Below are 22,818 nucleotides of genomic sequence, written 5' to 3' on the forward strand. Positions count from 1 at the left end.
AATGATGAAATTATTCATGAAATTTTCACCCATAAATCCCTCTCCCTCGCGATTAATCTTCATGATCGATTTCTAATTGAATTTTCCACACATTGCATCGACTCCTGTGGCTTTCGCAATGTATTTTCTACGGGGCGATTTTCACGTAAAAAGGCGCCCACGGGGGTGAAGTGCCTGGAGACTAATTCAATTCCCCACCTGGAGAGTAATATCGTTGCATATACAAACCTCTCCGTCTCCCATTGAGTCCCCCCCATTCCGCCCACAGAATGCACTCAGCGAGGGTGGAAAAAAGTGGATGGAAAATCACGGTGAAGCAGCACAGCATTTACACTTGCGGGGGTGTGCAAAAAAAGCTCCGCCGCTGAATGTGGGGAGCTTTTCTGCACGATGGCTCCAATAAAAGGATGCATGACACCTTTTCCTGGACTATAATTAATATTCAATTTCCTGTGTCGTTCACACATCTTGTCCTCACCTTTGCCACCCTTTTTTGCTGCACTTCAGCTTAGCCTCACTTGCCCCCCAATTAAGCACATGCCATTGGCTGCACAATGCGAAGGATGCAAATCAGTCATTCTCCACTTGCTGACGATAAATAAATATCCTCGTTATATCTTCACCTTTCCACCCTTGTGTATGTATTTGTTATTATGCAGAAAGTTTGTCCTCAAATTCAAACTGTGAGCATTTTTAAGGGGCGCATCTCAAGCGAGTGTATTTCGTATTTATTGTGCAACTTTTCTGCAATGCTTTTCAGCATTGAAATGTTGATCAGTCGGGGTGGAAGTTTTCAAAGGGAAGATCTGCGCTTCTCAACTTCCACCCGCTCGTCAATTTATCAAATGCAAACTTCGAAAGTGTGTTGGAAGTTTAAAGGAAAAATATTTACCCATATTCTATACATAACTTTTGCAATGTGCACGCGCGCGTTTGTTATGTGATGAAGACAAAGCCTGGCAAAACAGCCTGTGTTGTGTGTGTGTGTGTGTGGCAGTGATGAGAAATCGGACGAAGTGCCATCGATTCTTCAACCCCAAATCCGTGGCAATCGGCATTTGGCAGTGCAGTTGATGGGGTTGGCGAGGGGAGGCGAAGGGTCTGTGCAGAACCATCCTCTTAAATGCACATGATTGCTCATTTGGCCTGAATGATGGCACAAGGGGAAACTTTGACGGCACTCAATGTACATTTAAATCCACCCACGAATTGTCGAATGCTCTTGATTTCCTCTGCAAAACCCTCCGCTTCGCCAGACAGCTTGTCCCCATCCACAGAGTGTCACCATGTGGCGATACCCTGGCGCCCCGAAAACTGCTCTTCTTGGCACTGAGAAAATAGGGAATCGTGCTTCCTCCACATGTCGTGCCATCCAGAGTTCATTGGCGGAACATTTGGGTGCGTGATCAAGATGAAATTGCAAAATGTAATTGCGATTGTATCAAATCCGCCCCATTTGCTTGAGCTGACGGAGAAGCATTTAATTACTCCGCCATGGCTCTTGATGTCTTCTTGGCGGGGATTTCATCACTTTGTCACACTTCAAAGACCATCGCGTCATCCAATAAATGGACCACCATTTGCCAGAGATTTATGGTTGCTGATGACAAAGTTGGACGGAGAATTTCCGCGTCTTCTCTTCAGAGTTTGCAATTTTTGCCAGCGAGTTTTTTTTTTAGTTTCTTGCTATACATTTCACATTTTTTCCCTCCCAACAAGTTCTTTTCACTATTTGTGGATAAATATACGTATATAGAGTGGACGGAAAGTTGTGTGCTTCGTGAACCACTTGAGACTTCATCTTCATCAATTAGGTTAATTAAGGGAGAAATTTGTGTGATTCGCCATGATGAAGTTGCGCTGAAGGTTCTTCACTCATTCAACTCACATGGAAAATTGGCCAGTGAAGAGGAAATGCCAAAAAGGCTGTGAAAAAAGCCCAAATCTCCCTTTATACCAAACAATAAACGTTGGATGATATGATTTTCAATCAAATGAAAGCCGCGCAGAAGCTATTATGTTTCATTGCTGATTCATCAGCGTTTCAAGCAGATTCGCGGCGCAATTTTCTCAAGTGCAGCGCGCAAGATTTAATTGCTGTCATTACACAACAGTGGCAGCACAATTGGAAGCACCGAGAGAAGGGTGGATAATGAAATTTACGCTCCTTTCTCTGCCATTGTTCCAGTTATTATTGCACAGTGTGGAAAAAGTTGAGGTTGACGACAGTGGAATGTAATCATTTTATCTTGCTCTGCCTCGTCCATTTGATGAAATAATGCGGAAATTGCTCGAAGAATGCGACCTAACGACATCTCCCAGTGACTCCAGCACACAACCCACCAATGGGGGGTGGTCTTGCAGCGTAAAAGGAGGAGGAGGAGGTGAATAAATATGAAATGACAGAGCAATAGAATTCCGGAGAATTTTCAAAATTTAATCATGATAAAATTGAAAATGGCCAGAGACAGTTTGTGCTTCTGCAGCACAATTTATCCACCCACGCGAGCTTTTCCCCCAAAATCACTCACCAAGATATGTATCTTGAGAGTGGGTTGGCAAAACTGATTAAAGACTCACCCACTCAACATCCACAGCCAATTCATCTCGCCATCTACAGTCACTTCCTCCGTCGCCCGGATGTGTGGTTTGGGCTCCGCATGGTAAAAGAATTACACATTCAGATCAGGAAGTGGATCCATTTCATTGTTATGTTTATAAGCTCCAACCACTATTCGAGAGCAGCAAGGAGAGATTCTCAATTCGACGCATTTCCCAACACGAAGTTTGGGGCGGAAGAAAAAGTGCACCACATTTTGCATCGCAAGTGAACTTCCGCCCCGAGGCGGGCGTGCAATTTCTATGCACAACCCGTGAATGACTCCACGTTTTGGGTGTCGCGTCACAGAAGGAGTGAAAAATTGCATTTTAACACTCATTCGAAATGCGCAGCAAAATGAAAAATTCACTCGCAAATGGCACGGAAGAAGGGACAAAGCTGATTATATTGTTTAGCTTGCAACGTGTGTGTGTGTTATGTTTAATTTTGAAGGTGGAAAATACACCATCACTTTCCCCACCACCTGATATAAATCGTCCTAATTCCGGGATTAAGCTTAAAAGCTCAAATTCATTAACTTCCTGTAAAGCTTCAGAGGGAGATTTCGGGCAAGAATATATTGTGTTCAGTTGAATTGAGAATTAGCAAATGGATTTGGAGTTTCATTTTGGAGATTCCCAGAAGAAATATGGTTCTAATAAATGCTTAGATGAAATTATTCTGCTTTTTGCGTGTCGCTTTTTGAGTCAAGGGGAAGAAAATGTGCCTTAAATTTGTCCATCACTAACAAAGACGTCTAAAACTCGAAAATTTTAGATTCCAACCGATATTTCTGTGAAAATACACTTAAAAATATTTTTTTTAGCACGTTTTACAAACATAACCTCAAAATATCACTAAGAAATACTTTAAAGACTCAGTTTTGATGCTTCCTATATCACAAAATCTTCCCTAAATAAACCCCAAATTGTTAATTCACAGTCAAAAACACCAAGAAAGTTTCCTAAATAAATATTTTCCAAGTTTAAAGGACTATTTTTGAGGTTATGTTCGATATCAACATAACTTGCAGGGTTTCTTGACATTAAAATCAGAAGAAGTACAAAGAATTGGCAGTAAAAAACACTCAGTAAAGGAATATTGTAAGTTTTTGAACACTTCTTTTTTCCAACTCAGCTGTACACCACTTTTGACCATATTATCTCCCCCTTGATTTGCGTGAATGTCCGATCGATGGAGAATTCTCAATTGGAATGAATCATTCTCCAATGGATCCGAATTAATCCCCCAGGAAAAGCAACTATCAGAGCTTCGGTGATGATAAGCTTCGCCTTTTGTGTGTCTGTGTTGTGATTTAACCTCTCACTCACTCGTCGTCAATGTTATCAAGAAATTCGGCATCTGGTGATAAAATAGTAGCAGATAAAATTTTCAGAGGTATTTCATGAAGGTGAAGTGGGAGTCAACAGACCATTTTCGCACCTCGCTCGTTCACACAGTGAAAAGTGTCGAGAATCGCACACGCGAGGAAGGAAAATTTAGCAGAGATTTCCCGTGATTGCTGGCAAAATACATAAATTCGCAATTTCCGTGTTTGTGCAGCCACGTGAGTTGTGGATGGGAGTGAGTGAAAGTGAGCTGACTTGACTGCCAGAGTTGACTCTGAAGCTCAATGTGGTTAATTGCGATATTGTTTGCCCTCACTGGGGCTGTCCGTGGCTCCCTGCTCGGCGGGCAGGTGGAGAACTTGCCGAAAGCTGCATCCGACAGGCAAGATGATGTCGCAACCAGTGATATTGACATCGACTTGGACCTGCCAGACGGTGCAACATTAATTAAGCTCCATGGAACGTTCATGGTTATTGCCTGGCTGGGAACGACATCAATGGGGATTCTGATTGCCAGGTGAGCTGACCTCCGCCTGCACTCCCTGATGGACTGCCACTTCATCCCCTTCCCGCCCCTCTTGCAGGTACTTCAAGCGAACGTGGGTTAATAGGCAGATTTTTGGCACCGAAGCGTGGTTCTTCGTAAGTTTCACGCACCGATGGCTCAACACTGAGAGAAATTGGGATGAAAAGTATGCATAATGTCGTCCGTTTTCTCTCCGTGTGTGTCGGCCATAACATATGCTGCGGAAGATTAATGAGATTAATATGGTGAAGTGGTGTCATTTATAAAACAGTGGCATCGTGCTTGCATGCTCTTCACGTGGACCTTCACCCTGATCGCCTTCATTATGATCTTCATTGACGTGGATGGATGGTCGTATGGCGAGGCGCCTCACGCCATCCTCGGCACCATCACCACCATCCTCTGCTTCTTCCACCCCATCCTGGCCATGTTCCGGCCCAGCCTTGGTGACGACAAACGGAAGTACTTCAACTGGGGACACAGATTCGGCGGAGTGCTCGCCCATCTCCTGGCCAGTGAGTCTCCCTGCCCTTCCAGGCCAGTAGAAATTGCATAAATTTATCTGCATCATTTCTTTCAGCGGTGACCATTTTCTTATCAATCATGGTGAAAAAAGCTCAACTGCCCAACTGGCTGTACGCTATCTTATCACTGGCCGTCTTGGCATACGTCACGGCTCACATATATTTCACAGTGAGTACATTGTGAGCACATCACAAGCTGATAAGCAATCACAAGTGCACTGTGAGAAGAGACTACAAACTTTTACATATCCCATGTGAAGTCGTAAACAAATTTTCCATTCACCGAAATAACACGCTGTTTTCTCATCCATTCTTTTGCAGGTTTTGCTTCGCAAAGCTCAGCAGCACGGCTCGTACAGCAATCGCAATATTGATGCCCCAGTGAGTATCGCTTGTGGGTGGGAAAAAAAAGAGCTACATATACACATTGTGTGTGGGGAAAAACATCATAGTCATTCGCGCGTTATCAAAGACTCTCTATCGAATTTTCCATTTTTCCCGTCACACTTCAAAATCTAAATAACTTTATGATGATGAATGGAATGAGAGCAGCAGAATTTTTCTCGTGATATCTCACAAGTGGAAAAACAATGTCGAGTGGTGGCTATAAATCAATTGAATTTTCACACTTTTCTCAACCTCTTTTCCACCCGCAGTACTCAACATGGAGGAAGCGGGGACTCCTGATCTTTGGCCTCGTGAGTTTATGCTTAGTCGCCGCCATCGTCACCATCATCATTCTCGCTCCAATTGGCAACGGAAGCACCCCTGAAGCTCCCGACGAGACTGCACCAGCAATGGAAAATGACTGACCTGAAAAATGCGCTCTTTTTTATGTAAATACAAAGTCCTAGGCAATAGAGATGAACAATTCAGAATCCCTCGTATGAATTTATCACATCTGCAATCAACGAGGATGCGAGGTCATATGGTTGGCCAAGTGACAAAATGTTTTGATAATTGATCCGCAGTGTTTTGCGCTAGAAAAAGTTAGTCACTGGTGAATCCTGGTGGAAATGCTCTGTGCAATTGAAATGCGCGCCGGTTTAATGACTCGCACAGCGAAAGTGTGAGTCCGCACGCTTCCAATTCGTCCACACATCAATAAAATCTTCAATGGAATTCGATTTGGGGGCTTTTCGTGCGTGACGAAACTGCAGAATATTCTCCCCATCCGGACTGGGGCAAAACCCTTCACGTTCCCGCATGCCATTCATCGATTTCCCACTGAGACACAGTCGCTGAGAAAAGCCCTTTGGGGTTCTCGTTCGATGTTCTCTGTCGAGGCGAAACTGCATTGAATTGGGGCTTTTTAATAAATAAAGTAATAACAGAAATATTTTCATACAACTCTGTGAAATAATTTAACGTGAGGGAAATTGTGAATTGGGAACTCCAAATTGAACTATGCAATAAATTGAATTCACTGGAATGCTGAATTGCGCAAAATGTGTTGCGGTCTTGAATACTGTGTTATGTTGTTCAGATACCTAATCAAACCTCTGCCAATTAAGAGTTAGTTAATTAATTAAAATTCTGACAAATTGGAATACTTTATTGAAGTTTTGCTAAAGCATAAATAGGAAGCTTAAGCTGTCTTTTTAAGTGGTATTTTTTGTAAACTTTCCTGTGTATATTTTACGTATTTTCCTTCAGTGTATTACAAGTCCATTGATTTTTTATTCCTTCACTTATGACACTCTGAAATCCATGAGTTTGGAAAAGGAAAACACGGTGTGACGAATGCCGACTCTGTACTTTCCTCAGGCATGCGCCGTCGTCCTTGTCAGCGAATGCCGGCTTTGCGCAGATTTTCTCTCCGTCGTGGTGAAAAGCCATGGTGATGGGAGCGAGGGGTGGTTTTCCCGAGAGACCATTGTGTCGACCGGTGAGGGGAAAATGAGCGGAAAAGTCTCCACAGAAGCGCCAAAGACTCTCTCGATAGCAGTCAGAGGGAAAGCTTTCTCAGCATCGGTCGTGTGGCGTCTGCTTGCGGTGGCTTTTCCGAGGCACTTTCTCAGCCCAAACACCAAATCAAACCCCCTCAAGAGTTGGTGGTTTTCCGGCGGAGGTGAAGTTTTTGTACGCACAGCGGAGCCCCCGTCGCGGAGTGATCCTCCGGGAAAGTGTGAAGGCCCCCCATCTAGGCTTTTGCCGTGAAAATTCCCGTGTGTTGTGGAAAACAGCGAGTGAGTGAGAGGTGCGGAGAGGCGCTCGTGTGGGTGGAAGAAGGAGCGAGAACGTAGTTGATAAACGTAAAGTGGATTAACGTGAAACAACCCCTCGTTGGCAAACACCCTACAAGTGAATTTGTGTGCGTTTCTCCCCTGTGTTTTTGAAAACCTGGGCCAGGAGAAAAGGTGGCAAAAAAGAGAGAGAAGCGTGGAAACTTGCACGATTTTCCGCTCCCCCCTACCCGAAATCGATCAACGCATTTGTGAAAGTTGTGATTTGATTGAATTTTCCAGCCTCAGCGGGAGCTCCAATTGTAATGTAATCGTTGCAACGTGCGCAAAGTGATTGCAATCACTTTTGTCATTACCAAATATCGCCAGCTTTTCCTGAATGTTGTGGCATTTTCAGTGATTTCGGACGCCACACAAGCAACTGAAAGCGAGCCTGGAGTGTTTCGTGTGATAGTTTGGGCCTTTGTTTCTCTTCTGTTTGGTTCCTGGTTTTCTGGAACGCTTTGCCCAGAGACAACAGAGAACCATGTGGCTGCTAGGATTACTGCTGCTGGCTGTCCAAGTGGCGGCCAAGCTTACCGATCCTGAAGTATCTGTCGAAGCGGCGTTTCAAGGTATGTTTTTCACAGTACACAACATTTGTTTGTACGGCAATATCTCTCCCTTGAGGCAAAAGTAATGCCATTTATCTTCACAAAAGTCAGTATTTTTCTTGCACTCTAGTTTAGGGGTAAATTCAGGAAAAATTACAGGAGTGAATAAGTGAAAAGGAAGGAGAGAATTTTTCTTCTACTACCAACTATAAATATTCATTTTATCCTGCAGGATAAATAGCTAGACAAAGTAATACTATATAAAAGAATTTACTTTCGCCGAATCTCTATATTGCTGTCTCATTCTTCTCGAATGGTTATTCCTCTGTGGAGGGTGGAGAGTGCCCGGAATGAGGCAGGTGAACAATGTAGCAACACACGAAGGGGTGAAGAAGATTTATACTTTCCCGAGTGAGGGTGGGATGTTCACCGAAAATGTTTTGGAAAACTCCTTACAAGGGAGACGGCGTGTAAGGTGAGCGTTAAAGTACCATTGTAATGGTGAGGTGGAAAATTTGGGGGTGGTATTTTCGACGGCATTTGGGACATTATGGGAATATAAATGTGAAATTGCTGAGCAGATGCTCATTCGCGCATCTCAGGCACAGCATTTTGGGCTCTATGGCAAGCATTCTTCATGTGTCCATGCTCGAGACATCAAACCCACATAAATATTTTCCCACGCGATCACTGGTATTAGCTCAAGTATCCCTCAACATTGTGGATTTCTCATTGATTAAGCCGCAATTTGTCGGTGTTTAACTGCTGACTCCACACCAAATGACCAACCACGAAGACTGTGGACGTCCAAATTTCCAAATGGCATCGAGGGCACTTGTGATGCAACACGCCCCCTTCTCGTCCACTTAGACAACCAATTCCCAGTACAAATAGATGCCGGAGTCAATTGCCCCATATGCAAACGATGCTCTCTCGGTGAATTTAATCAAGACCACCCCTTGCACATTGGGGAAAGAGTTAATCATGCACACGACGGACCCTGATGAATTTCTCCACTGAATTACCATCAATTCTCCTGTCGGGCTGAGCTTAAATATTCGCTGCTGCTGCATGTTTTCTAATTGATAATGATATCGTGTATCGAATTGATATTCTATTCAAATTCGAGTCATTTTTCCCGGCTTCAATCCTCCCCTGGAAGCTTTTTCATTTCATTCACTTGCTAAATCACTTCAATATCCTCTTATATGGATATTCTTCAGCCCTCAACACTCCAAATAGAGTGTTGTTCATTCCTCGATTCCCTTGTTTCATTTAATAAAGTTAAAAAGACGATGTTCGCCATAGTGTGGATGTGACAGGAAGAAATACCTCAGCAAAAAGAGAGAGATTTAATAGAGAAGTGAGGGTAAGGAAGCACCTGATAAGGAGACGGCAAGCAAATGGGCTTTGAATCCCCTTAACCGTGTGAAAAAGTGCCATTTCCAAGCAATATGATAAGTGAATGCAAGTATAAAAAGAGTCAGAATTGTCGGCATTATCACTATGACTGAGGGATTTGTATCCGTGTCAGAGTTTTTAACCCTTTCATATTACGCTCTCTCTTGCCAGCGGAGAATATTCTGGGGAATTTTCACAAAAATTGTGTTAATTTCCTGTTCGTTCGAAGCAATTACTCTCTCCCGACTGTCTTCCTGTCACTTTGTCTCTTTTCAGTCGCCCCTTCAAACCCCCTCGCGAACCCGCTTTTTTACGATCCGCAGTGCTCCTTCACTGTCGCTCTACTTCATTGCCTTTAATGAATAATGACTCAATACAGTGGCGCGCACGGAAAGGAGAAAGGCGGGAAAATGTCCGCACAATTCTGCCCAACATCCGCCAAATCCTACGCCACTGATCGATGGGTGAATGAATTGGGGAAAAATGTTAAAAACATTTTTGAGAGAGAGGAACTGGCAAAAAGCTTGAGTGGAGGAGGAAAAAATGACAATAGCCTGATTTTTATCTGAAATCGTTTAAGTCAAGGGTTGTTAAGCGAACCCAGCTGACCATGGAGACACAGTGCGGGGATGGAATGAAAGTGCTGACAAAATGCGTCCCTTGCTAAAATTGATACTGAAAATGTAGACACTTTGGCGTCGCCTCTTGAAATGTGAATGCATTTTGTGCTGAAGTGTGGTGCAGAAGTGCTTTTTCCTTTGCGTAACGCCTCCACCGTCACAATAATTCCATTAATCCCCCTGGTTTCACCGGCAGAGGCGGCGCGCACCCCCGACGTTTATGCTGCAACGAGGGTGGAATTTGCCACAAAGAGCGCCAATTTCAGCGACACTGGGGAAAACATATTGAGGAGCAGACAAGCAATGGCGAAATGTCTCGATGGCAAACAATGTTGAAGCTCATGGGAGGCCAAAACGAGGGGGTGTTCAAGTAAATTTCACTGTGTCGTCTCGGGGTAATTTTGTGTGAGAAAATCATGCAAATTGCCAGAGAAAGACCTTGTTGAGGTATTTAGAAAGAAATTTGCAAGAGAGACGAGCAATGCAAGCGAGAGACTTTCTCACGAGACAGACTTTCACAAGCCACTTCTTCTCTTCTTCTTGCGAGATATCGGAAACTTTCTAATGCATTTAATATTCTAAGGCATCTTCGGTCTCTGGGATACATCAACAAGTTCTCCATTGAGTTCATTCAGATGGAAAATCAATGAATCAATCCCAGGGACTGAGGTTGTTTCAATGAAAATAAACCGAACCACTAAATAACTTTCTCAATCAAAAGTTCAACACTCCGCACAGCACTTGAATTATCCTCGACAGTTTGTGCATTTTGTTAGGTGAACAGCAGCCGGAAAGGGACTTTGTTGTTTTATGTAAAGAGAGTTTTATGGAAAATTGCCTCAGACAATCAATTGGTTGCGAAGTGTTGGAACTCTTGTAAAGTTTTGTCAAGTGATTTGCAACAGCTGTCAAAATTTTCAATCCAATTTGCCACTGTTGGTTGGACAACGTTGACTTTGTGTTTGAATTTTAAGCCCCAACACACACTTGCATAAATAACTTTGTCACCATCCAAGGGGGAGCAATATTCATCATTCATAGTGTTGCCTTAATGTGTCGCTTATCGGTGTAGTTGATCACCCCTATGTTCACACTTCTTTCACCCCGAGCGGCGACGGCGAAGGCGCTGCACAGAGGCAAACATATGGCTCTCGAGCATGCCAAATACAGGAATATTATTATTTTATAACACACATCACGGTTCGCCGATGATCCTGATCGCAATTTTCTCACAAGCAATTTCCCCAAATGCCACTTCACGGGAGCGATTGCAGCGCTCCGGGAGCGACAGAAACACAGCAAATTCATTCATCACATTTGTTGGTACATTCACGCTGCATGTGGAGCTTGTGTAGGGGTTTAGATTTAATGCACTCTCTTGCAAACTAACAATCCATCTCATTTCCCTCACACCCCCGAGGCGTAGAATTGTCGGGGTGCAATCGCCCCGGTCAGGTTTGCGTGTGTGTGCGCGACTCCAGACGAGGGTAGGAATCAGAATTTATTGTGCACATGGACCGGAGGTGGGACAGAAATTGAATTATAGAAGAATATAAAGGGAGCGTGAATGGGAAAATGAGTGGAAAATTGATAATCTGCTTGGGAAAGTGACACAAATTGCACGTAACGTTTTTCCACGGAAGTGTACTTAAAATTCACTCCTCTTTGCCTTTCCGGACTGCCTGCGGGGGTGCGCAATGAGCGACTATTGTGGGGGGTGAACGCCAAGGCGTGATTTTAGGAGATTATAATTCAATTCCCTCGGCTGCATGTGCTTTTTCATCATGAGGCCAACATAAAATCCTTGGAAAATGAGACAGATTAAAATGGGGGAAAATGTTCCCATTAATTCACTCTATGCAATTTTGCCTGAGTGGAGAAAATTTTCTTATCCCATTCAATGTGTAATCTTTATAAAATTCAAAAATATATAATGAGAATATATATTAACATTTATGCAAGTCAATGTGGCGCGAAAAAACCTTGGCAAACAACGTGTCAGAGAGGAGCTTTGGCAAAGTTTTTCTCCGGTCGCTCTTCTCATTTGTATTAATGCAGGCGCGATTCACTGGGAGCTTTTGCACTTTTTGCCGCCCCGTTTTTCCCACTACAGCCAGATTCTCTCTAGGGAAATTAATTGATAGTTTCTCCTCAACCGTGGAGGTGATTTATTTGAAAGCAAGTTCACTTGGTGTTAAGTTTGATGCTGTCTTTTTGTCTGCTTGTGCATCATTTAACACTGTGATAGATTGGCAAGGAAAACTTTCACACTATATCCTGCTCGATTTCGCAAGATGAGAGTGTTAGATTTAATGAGGAATGTCTGTTTTAGACATGACACTATATACGGATAAGTGATTAGCGTCAGAATTGGCATCGTTGCTTAACCATCAGAATGTCACTGTGTGTGTGTGTGGAAGCTTCCAAGGAATCTCAGCTTCAGGTGTGAAGTTCTCAGCTATATGCTGAGCAAAAAAACCACACCTCAGACGGTGTGGGAAAAAGGCTAAAATTAATTATCTGCTTGAGACGCAATTTAGAGCGAAGAATCCCATTTTGCATTATGATTACTGCGCGTCGGTACTTTCGCACGCTCTCACTCTCGCCCATCCAGGGTGTCTTCTGGGCCGAACAAGGGGGTGTTTTTAATGACTCTTTGGCACGAATTACGCTCTAGAGCGGTTTCAGAGCTTTTTTTCCTCACTCCTTGCCAACATGACACCTAATATTGTGTGCGCGCGAAAACAAGGAGCATGAATTTCAATTAGAATCTCCTCTCGCACAGCAACATCAAGTCCTTTTATATGTTTTCTCTCGCTCTCGGTAAGATACATCTTCCACTTTTGCCTCTTTCTCACCTCAAAATTGTTTCTTTGGGTGACAAATAATTTCTTGGCTTGTTCACCGTGTTGCAAATGAATAGACAAAGTCTCTCACCTTTTTTTTGGTATGGGGGGATGGAATTGTGTTAGGGGTGCTTCTCTTTAGGAATTTTCAAGTCTAATAAAGTATCAAGTTTCGCGCCGAAAAAGGGACCAATATATCAAATTACGGTGGGAAATTGATCGTAAAAAAAGGTTCTGACCTTTCATTGTGTGTAATTTTAACCGCTCTTGATGCCCTCAATGATTCCTTTCTCTACCATTTTTCCCTCCCCCAAGAAACCCTCCCTCAAATTCCACGTCAGGGACAATATTAAACTCATTTCCCTGCGGTCAAATATCATAATTATCCATCCATTCATTTACACGCCAACTTTATTGGTATTGCGAAAGCAATTCGCAAAGTCAAAGCTCCACAGTTGAGAACTTTTTCTTGGCTTCTTGTGGAAAATTGAAAAATACACACACACACACAATCCATCTATGGCATCTCATTCGTCTGGGGTTTATCACGTGAGACACTTGAAGCTTTTGCGCCAGAAATGAAGCTCAAAGCTTCATTGGAAAACTTTTCTCACCCTCAGCATTGCCATGAATATTTAAATTAAAATTGATTCTCAAGCTTTTTGGCGGAATAAAGTGCGGTGTTTATTTTTAATTTTCATCCCCATAATGTGGAATATTAAAAGTTCTTCTCACTGGGAGCTTTTATGCGCTCGCCTTCATTTTGCATTAGGAGTGTGAGGGAATTTTATTGCTTGACCCCGTTGGCGTGACTGGCAAGAGAAGCGCGCGCTCAGGGGTGAGATGCATAAATATAGAGTTTGAGGAATTCATCCTTGTAAGTCTGACTGAAATGTTTCGCAAACTTCTAGCGTGTTGAAGTAAATTCATTTTGATTGATTTTACAGCGCCAACAATTCGTCTTTCTCTGCATTTACCGCAGCTCATTTACTACCATAAATGATTGCGGAGAGAAAAATCACCCCATCACAGTCAATCCGAGAGGGTTTTTCTCACTCTCTTATTTCTATTGATTTTCACAGCACGCAAATGCAAATGTAAGATACAATCAACGGTCGAAAGCTCCCGTGAAGGACTCTCGAGACGAACAATAAAAGTGTCGAGTTGCTCTGGACAACCGACACTGCACAACATGCGAGAGACTTTCAAGGAAGTCCTGAGCTTGAGACATCACCTTTTTGCCATGTTGGTTCCGTTCTAATTGAATTCCAGCAAATTGCTAAAGTCACATGGCAAAGAGAATCTTGTCTGCCAACGCATCTTGAACGACAATTAACGTGAACACAGTTCGTGTACAATTCACCTTAAAACTCTCGAGATTAGGTGAATTTAATTACTGCATATCCCTCTAATGCAATCCCTTCTCATCTACACGATGGAGACTTAATGCTGACAAACTTTCTCTCGCTGACATTTTGTGGTGAAATTAAATTTTCTCCCAATAAAAATCATCGTAAAAGTTGGATATCGTCAGAATTAAGCGTATGTTGAAGAGAGTTTCACAACTTTGATCACATTTTTGGGGTGAGGTTATTGGAAAGTTTCACTGCAGCGGCGCCAGCAATTATGCCAAATGCAAGATCATTAAGCAAAACTCTTTAATTTATTGCAATTGCCAAAACTGTCGCTATGGAAAAAGTGAGTATTTAAGTGTATGATAACAAATGGCAAAGCACGTGTGGTTGAGTTAATTGAAGATTGCAGTGAATTGGCGGAAAAACTTTCTGACTTCCTGATTTGTGTTTAGTTATTCTGACAACGGTCAAGGTTGTGCTATGTATAAAGTTAACTATTTCATTATGAAGCTCGGACTTTCTTGGCTGGACTTGAAAGGCACCCAAGTTTGTGAGACTTTCTTCGGAAAGTTGCATTCAGGTCTATCGATCTCTCGCAAGGCTCTCACTTCATCCCCTCATTTCCCTACGGAGAGGCAGAGGAAGAGTTGAGGAATATACATTTCGGAGGGGGAGGGAAATTGAGATGAAGACAAACGGAGAAGGGGACAAAAAGTTGGTTGTACGGAAAATTCTAAAGTTTCACTCCTGGCGGAGTGAAGACGAATGGATGGGGTGTATCAGGAATCACCTTTCGCAGAAGGAAACTTCCTAGCGAGAGGGAATCAATGAAGAGAGGGAGATCAAAGGGAAAATGGGAAATAGGATTACGAGCCACTATTCGGCACGACTGCCAGACGGAGAACAATGATTGGGGGCAAATCCTCAAAGGATCGCTGAAATAATACATGAATTTAGTTTTCGGGTAATTTCATTGGAAGCACCACTCAATATCTCAATGACTCTTCTCCTTGCCCTCTTCGTTGTCTTTCTATCATTTGTGGGCTAAATCTTGTCGCTCTGCCAATTGATGGGGTGGGATTTTTGCTGGCCAGAAGAAGAAGAGAAAAAAACAGGGAGGAAAGGCAGAATCGGGAAAAGTTGGTCTTTCTCTGCTTCCACTCAATTCTCAGTGAAATATCCATAAATTCACAGTATAAATTTCCCATTTCCGCCATATAATTCATACATACAGTTTGATTTGTACCGGGAAGTGAGTGTGGGAAAAATTCCTATTACGTTAAATAAATGGATTTTTCCCATTAGTCATTTTACCGACGTTCATGGTGGGATTTATGGTTTTTCGATTTTCCACTTCTGCCCTTCAATACTTTCTCTCCCACCCCCGCCGCCAGCCCACTGTTCTGCACCCCCGCATTCCGATAATTGCCCATGGGAGATGCGCCAGTTATAGGCTCCCAGTGCCCAGCAGTGCCATCTATTGTCAGATGTTAGTCCACAACTGGGTTGCCGAGGGAAACTTTCTTTGGGGCAAGTTTATGGCGTGTGTGCGGATTTTCAGCTTCTGCACTAACAAGGTGGTTGCCTTTCACCCTCAGCATTGGTCAGACCATGAGGGACAGACCACTCGCCTGATATGACAGGATCGCCTCCACTCTCCGTACACAGGGTATATGGTTAACCTATTAGGATTATTTGCAATGCGAAAGCGGGAAGAGAGAGACAGCAAAGCTTTCATTCCGCATTCAAACTCAATTTGGCATCTGGCAGAATTTTCATGCAAAAGGCCAAATCATTGCAAACACCCACTCTCTGTGTTCACTGTCATTAGCGCAAATCATTTTCGATGAATGCCAAGCTGCTTAATATTCATGATATTACTCATGCTTAATGTCATCGTCAATTTTTGCGCAAAAATCTCAGAGAACATCCGTGCGCACGATAAATTGCCACCAACTCCACCGAAATGCAGAATCATACCTTTTTCGAAAGAGCATGCTTTCCTTTGAACTGTGCATTTGCATGAGGAATTGATTTTTAATTTTTCACTTCCCCAGCACAACGGAAGGGTTGTAAATTTTTCATTCAAATCGATTTTTCCACGGGGAAGTGCATCACTGAAGCGCGGTTTCCCCATCGTTTCCCACTGCTGAAGTTTATGGATTGCAGTTCTATGAGCAACGCGCGCGTCCTGATGGGTGGATTGCGTAATGCGACGAAGCATAGTTAACATTTCATTCGATGTGACACATCGTGTGACTTTCTATGCTCACTCGGGGTCTTAAGGATGTCAAGAAATCCCCTCAGCATCGAGTGTTGAATGGATTGCGATGCGCCAAAATGCAATGAACTTTCAAGTAGATTTGCTGTGAAGATAGGATCAAGAGACAAGGAGATTCCTTTTGTGCTCTATATGCATCCTATCAATATCTCTTGCCATGTAATCCCTTCCTTGTACTGGTCGTGCGAGAAAAAGATCAAGACTTCTCCTCTGACACGATATAAACAATGAAGAGCACCACTTACATCACTCTGTTTGTTCTTCGGAGAGTGTTGTGGCCAAGTGTGAGGCTATAAGGACTTCTTGAGCTCTTTTCTTCTCCACACACATACACTTAAGCTCAAACCCACCCCCGCGCATCCTGGCGAGGGGGGGAGCCACCCACACAAATGAAAGTATGTATAATTCACCTCGAGATTTATTAATATTATTTGATGGTGGATGTGTGTTTCTTTGTCCCTAAGGGGCCCAGAGAGGAATTGGCCATGTTGAGGATTATGCGGGGGTGGTCTTTGGGGGTGAATAATGACACCCGCATTGCCATGTCTCGCATGGTTGGGAGTTTGGGGAGGTGAATTGCCAACAGTGTTTGCATGGTGCCGCATCTCAGGATCATCAATAATTCCACGGATGGGAGAGAGAGATACACTTTTGATCCCACCACGCACGCACACTTTATGAAAAATTCACCAAATGGCGTCATCAGCACTTAGTTCTCATTATTAGTGGACCCGCACACACACTTTCTCACTCAGCGCGCAAGGGTTGCCAAAATGTACAGTGTCTTTTTCTCTCCACTCTGAGTCATACCGCCCAGGCTAAGAGATAACACCTCATCCCATTTATTATCTTATGGTAGTTTTGTGCGTGCAAATATCCCCGAAAACAACCAACCGCTTCCCATGCTAAACGCCCCCACGCTCAGACAGGTAAATAAGCCAACGCTCTGGCGTGCAGACACACGCATTTGCTGTATTTCATCCACCCCTCCCGAAAAGGGGGTTGTGCGCCAACACCCCCAAAAAATCCACCCTCAACCCCGATGAGGAATTCTCTTAGATGGTAGATTAGAGATTTAATAAGATAGCCGAGTAATCACATCGCGATTCCCAGTAAGACATTCCTGACTCTGGCAAAAATTAGGCATGGAACGGGAGGGGGTGGGGGTTAATTCGGGATGAATTTCCGTTCATGCGTCGCATGGGGATCAAGCCCCAGGAGTTGAGAGATAGAATTCCTCTCAGGACGTGAGACATTTCTGGCTGAGGTTTAGGCAAAATGGCAGCATTTGGCAAGAGAAATCAAATGGGCAGTTTTGTATTATTAATTGAATTGAAATTCAACAGGAAATCATATTAATAATTATGCTTGGTATGAAATTTGCCGAATGCTAATGATAAACACCAAACGGAAGCTCTATAGTAATGCATTTGATGGCATAAAGTTTATTTTACAATGCGGCGCATAATCATGAGAAATATTTAATGCTCACCACGCATTGATGTGACACTTTTATTCGATATATTTTAACTTTGGTGGGGATTTTTAATTAATTAAATATTTTAAAATTTTTTAATTAAAATGTGATGATTTAATGAAAGCTCTTCATGTTCATAATCATAATGAAAATGGTGCAAATCATCCGCAATGTCTGCATTATAATATATTTAAGAGACGCTGTGTGATTCTATCAGAATTCACTTTCCTTTCATACTCATAAAACTATCACTATCAATCTCAATAACAAAAAACTTCGTGTTCAACTCTGGTGAAAGCTTTCTGTAAAAGCGCTTGAGAAAACTTTTGCCTCCGCACGCATCCCAACCGCCCCTTTTGGCGAATGGGGCACAAAAGGTAATTCACGTCGTGGCACTCCGAAGGCGTCAGCGAATAAAGCAACCCGCCTGGGAAAGTGCACAAGAATTGAAGAAAAGTTTATACTGTTGTTGGAAAATATTGAAATGTCTGTCATAAATCATGCGCGAATCATTGTCAGGATTTAGCTTTGAGACAGTTCAGGCATTAAGAAACAATGGCTTTGGAGCAGTCAGTGGCTCATTGTTGGCGAGTACTTGAGGGCGTTCAGCTGGAAATATCTCAGGTGTTGCGACGTGAAAAAAGCACTCAAATGGGAAAAGATACTCAGCGAGTGGATAAGAGAAGACACTCTGTCTGCTCAGGTATCTGGAAATTGGCATCAGGTGTTCGCACTGAATGTGTTTTATCGACAACAATAAATTCACGTGCACCCAGAGTGAGAACCGCACGGACAATCCTCACCCAGGAGTGCATCAAAGGATGGACGAGAAGTGGGGAAATTTACTAACCTTCCGATGTGCTTTCCTGGGCACAATTGCTTTCCTATAAACTTCCCACATTTTGTCATATGAATTTCCTCATTGCATTGCTTTTGCACAAAAGATCCTCTCTTTTTGTTGCGATGAAGAACTTTTCGAAACTTGAGGACTTCAGGAGGCAAAATTCATTTGTTCTCCCTGTATTTCCAATCAAACTTTGGAGACGACTTGAAATTTATCTGCATTCAGAGAAAAGATTTTGATCTCCACGGGGAAAAGAAGTTGGAAATTGGAAATTTGCCAAAAAAGTCTTTCCACAGGTCGTTCGCATGTGAATGTTTTACTACCCCTTGTATATACACAGGTTATTATAAGACACTTTTATTTGATTGATTAGGATTGGTTTATTCTCACAAATTCAATCAATCGATGTGGAAAGTTTTCTTTTCTTCTTCTCAAATTTGAAGTTGAAAAAGTTCAAATCAATCCCAGAGAAACATAAGTCACAATTTTCCTCTCCTTTTTTCCACCTTCTTTCTTTTGTAATGAACATTTCTTCCCAAATATCGTGCTATAAATTTCTGCTTCAACGCCCAAAATAACCACCCTGTGAAAATACCTGAGAAATTGTGTGCAAGAAAACCATCCCAAGAAAGTGTTCACACATTATTTTCACGTCTATACACTTCGGCCCTAAAATGGGTTTTCGCCTTTATGTGGAATTTCTCACTCTCAACCCAAAAATTCATATCGATTTTCACATGAAGACTCCATTTAAATTCTCTTGCCAATTTTACACCCACCCTTAAGATATGTGCTCAACATATACACCTTAATTTCCTCTCTGGTTCTTCCTTGTGTGCCGCGTAGGATGTTTCCGCATGGAAAGCAATAGTCCCCATTAATTCTTTACGGTTAATTTAATTGGAACATTTGTGATTTCGCCGTAATTAACACAACAAGAATTGGAGTGGAAAAAAGGAGACACTGGAGTGCTCTTTACTCTCCCATCTTTGGTCATATTTTCCCCATTTTCCCCCCTTCCCGCCCCGAAGTGGAGCTGTGAATAATATGGGTTAAATTTAATGGAAGATTTTCTGCTTCTTGGACATAGCACAAGGAATTTCCACCGCAGGGAAAACTTGCTTTTCACAAAGTCTATAGTTTTCGAAGAGTTTAGGAATTTATTTGGGCAGAAACTATTGAGTGGAATAATGCCTTTGGAATAGTTCTGTGAGTGAAGCAAAACTATTGAAGGCCAGTGAGTAAATAATAGTTTGTGGGCAGAAAATTGTGTTAAATAATTCTGGAGTTTAAATCAACAACTATATAACGATACAATTGAACAGCTAAAAAACAACACACCATTTGCAAATGACAAAAAAAAACAACACTAAATTGACCAGCAAGAGAATTAATATTTCTTTTCATGCCCTTTTTTTCTGTCGTTAGTCGAACGGGCGAAAAAAGTTGCCACAAATCGTAAATTTTCCGCTGAAACTCAATTACGATGCATTTTATGTCTCACACATGTTTCACACATTAAGTATGGCGCGAGTGTGTTCAATATGAGTGGAGTAAATTGAGTAAAATAATTAAATGAGCAGCTATTTTGCGGGCGTTCTGGCAATGTGCAGAGAAAAAAACAGCAACCGGATCATCAGCAGTGATTTTTAATGGTGTGATTTGCCACCCTTCAAATTGATTCTCATAATTTTATCATTCCTCCTGCATGTCGACACCCTATAAGCTGCTTTTTATTGTCTTCCGCATGACCTACATTCCAAGCTGTGCCACCCTTGGAAGGCATCTCAGCACGTAATTTGCAAAAATGACGATGAACCGAAGGGAAAGAATAGAAACCGCACATTACAGGTGAAAATGTGTCTCCTGAGTGACCTGATTTTCTCCCATTTTGCTCGATGGCTTGGTAAATTTTTCACACTCTCTCTCTCTTCACTGGTAGAGACATTTAGCCAATTTAAGGAAAATTTTCTACCTCTTTTGGCGCGTATTGAGTGATCTTTGCAGGTGATTTCCCAACGCGGGAAATGGTGGATTCTATTGGGAGCAAAGGAAAAGTGCAAAAGAGAAAAGTTTTGTATGGAATGTTCAAAATGGAAATTATAAAAGTTGACATCTCTGCTATGTGACAGTGAGATTGTGGTGTGACCTGAAATCCCATGGAAAATCGTCAGGATCGCGTACGTGAGTTGAGGAAAAGTCACAGAGAAAATTGAAGTTTGGTTCACTGAGAGAAACCGATTAAATCTTTTCGGCATATTTGTGTCTTCTCATGATTTATAACCAACAGAAGGCAAAAAAAACATTGTTGATAGTGAACTATGGGCCTTTGTTATCCTTCTCACGCGGAAAATATACTACGAAAATGATTTACGTCTTTTTTCTCCGAATTCTCGTGCTGTTTCTCTCGTCTAACGAATTTTATTATAATGTTGACGATGTAAGAAAGGGACTTTCTGGCAAATTTAGTGTGATTTAATTAGTTTATCCATTATTTTTCACGATCACAAAAGCTTTTGACAGCCAAAAATTGGAAAAACATACAGTTAATTTAAAGTCTTAGCATTCTCGAGTGGTTTTCGAGGCAGTGATTCTGCAATATGAAGAAATTCTTCGCCCCTAGAGTGAAAGTCATGCCACTTTGGCCATGTGCTGAGGGTGCTCTCGAAGGGGAGTGGCAAGGTGTGGCATGGATTGAAAATTGAGTGAGGCAATAGTGAATAAATTTCGTCAATTTCCCTCCCGTTTGGGGGTCTCACGGTGTGCAATAATGAAAATTGTGTTGAGAAAAATTGATGAGGGTGCCTTCCTTCACATCCAATTTTGATTTAGTGGCATTGCGTACAAGTGATGGCTGCCTTTCTTCCCTCGCATTCTCACACCCCCAAGAATCGCTCCACATCGACATTGTTCCGCAGCCAGAAGAGGAAAAATGCGGGGCGAGAAGCCAGAAAGCTCTACAACACACACACCCCAAAGGAAAGGTGTGAGTTGAGAGCAATAAAGGTAAAATTGTGTAGCAATTTTCACACAGTGTATGATGCTTTATATTGACATACACGAGTATTTTGTATGTTACATTTTTCACATGGGTTTGAAATATAAAGAGAAACCTCGTAAATGTCTCCTCGTCCGCCCAACAAAATATTCCGCCATAAAACACACATTGTGATTTATAGATTGTGTTTAAAATCTGCCAGAGCCTTTTTTTCGGGGGCATCCGCCCCAAGAATGGGCAGGGAAATTCACTCGGCGCGGTGTGTTTCCTTTGTTCTCACTGGAGACCCCTAAAAGCGGGTCAGGGATGAGAGCCCAGATTCGCAATGGCCATAAAAGTGATTTCTTTTTATCCCCCCAAAACATCCTCTCTATTTTCACTGCGGAGGGAGCGAAATTCGCCACAGTGAGATACATCACGAATTGTTGGGGAAATTTGCGACACATGCAAAAAATTCCCATGAATTTCAATTAATATTGGGCACAAAAAAATCTGCATTGATATTGAACAGCATATTAGGCGTCAAAATATTCATTATGTTGATCAAATATTTGATGAGATTGATATGAAGCGATTGTGAAATTTATTAAAATTGTTTGAATTTTAAATTATCTCTGATTCCTCGAAACCCTCAGGATTATGGTTCAATCCCTGTTCAGCCAGTGAAGGCTCGCTCAATTGAAGAATTTCTGCAATTCGACAAAAATATCCCACCATTCTTCCTCAATTGCGCTCGTTCTCGACCATTGAATTTTCAATCCTTGCGGGCATTTTTAGTGGGGACAACCCCAAAAATTCTCTGTAGAATTTTGCTGAATCTGCAAAGAAATTTATTTGTCTGGATCCTTCTTAATTGAATTTCCATGTAAGTGCCATCCCCTGAGTGGACATTCTTGAAAAGTTCCTTCCTGGCGGAATTAATCGTGCAATTTTCACCCCTCGCAATCGCCATGGCAAAGCGTGGCGGGAGGGATGGAGAAAAGCTCCACATGCAGAGAGTTCAGCATGTGAGTGTTGGGGTTTGGAATGCGGTGAAGAGCTTTTCCCGGACAGAGTATGTAATTCCACTGAAATTTAACTGGAATTTATGGGTACTTCTTGCCATCTTTATCCTCTGCTCTTTTTCGCTCCCCGTCGTCCTCTTGTGACGCCAATTTACTTCCTCTCCACACACACCCAGTGTGATGACTGTTTACCAAGGAGATTTCCCGTCGAACAC

The 22,818-nt window shown here is 42.4% G+C and overlaps 2 protein-coding genes across 2 annotated transcripts in view; both read left to right on the forward strand.

The window, feature by feature from the left end:
- The first annotated feature begins 4,013 nt into the window (after positions 1-4,013).
- On the forward strand, positions 4,014-5,895 carry LOC132257171 (putative ferric-chelate reductase 1 homolog). Its single transcript, XM_059753958.1, has 6 exons — positions 4,014-4,465; positions 4,533-4,590; positions 4,746-4,989; positions 5,055-5,167; positions 5,320-5,379; positions 5,655-5,895. Exons 1-6 carry the CDS (start codon positions 4,233-4,235, stop codon positions 5,808-5,810), a joined length of 864 nt encoding a protein of 287 aa, XP_059609941.1. The 5' UTR covers positions 4,014-4,232; the 3' UTR covers positions 5,811-5,895.
- Positions 5,896-7,697: 1,802 nt separating this feature from the next.
- LOC132257186 (pikachurin) overlaps positions 7,698-22,818 on the forward strand; it is a 54,490-nt gene continuing 39,369 nt past the window's right edge. Inside the window, exon 1 of the mRNA XM_059753982.1 lies at positions 7,698-7,798. Coding sequence (XP_059609965.1) covers positions 7,711-7,798 — 88 coding nt within the window. The 5' untranslated portion in view covers positions 7,698-7,710. The remainder of the gene's footprint in view (positions 7,799-22,818) is intronic.

Source organism: Phlebotomus argentipes, unplaced genomic scaffold (assembly GCF_947086385.1).
Source record: "Phlebotomus argentipes unplaced genomic scaffold, Phlebotomus argentipes genome assembly contig_42, whole genome shotgun sequence".
Lineage (NCBI taxonomy): Eukaryota > Metazoa > Arthropoda > Insecta > Diptera > Psychodidae > Phlebotomus > Phlebotomus argentipes.

What these genes read in the sequence shown, in the direction of transcription:
- LOC132257171 (XM_059753958.1), top strand. Translation starts at nt 4,233, where the DNA reads ATGTGGTTAATTGCGATATTGTTTGCCCTCACTGGGGCTGTCCGTGGC. An exon ending in GCTCGCCCATCTCCTGGCCA is followed by an intron (nt 4,990 to 5,054) that starts GTGAGTCTCCCT and finishes CATTTCTTTCAG; the next exon opens with CGGTGACCATTTTCTTATCA. An exon ending in CGGCTCACATATATTTCACA is followed by an intron (nt 5,168 to 5,319) that starts GTGAGTACATTG and finishes ATTCTTTTGCAG; the next exon opens with GTTTTGCTTCGCAAAGCTCA.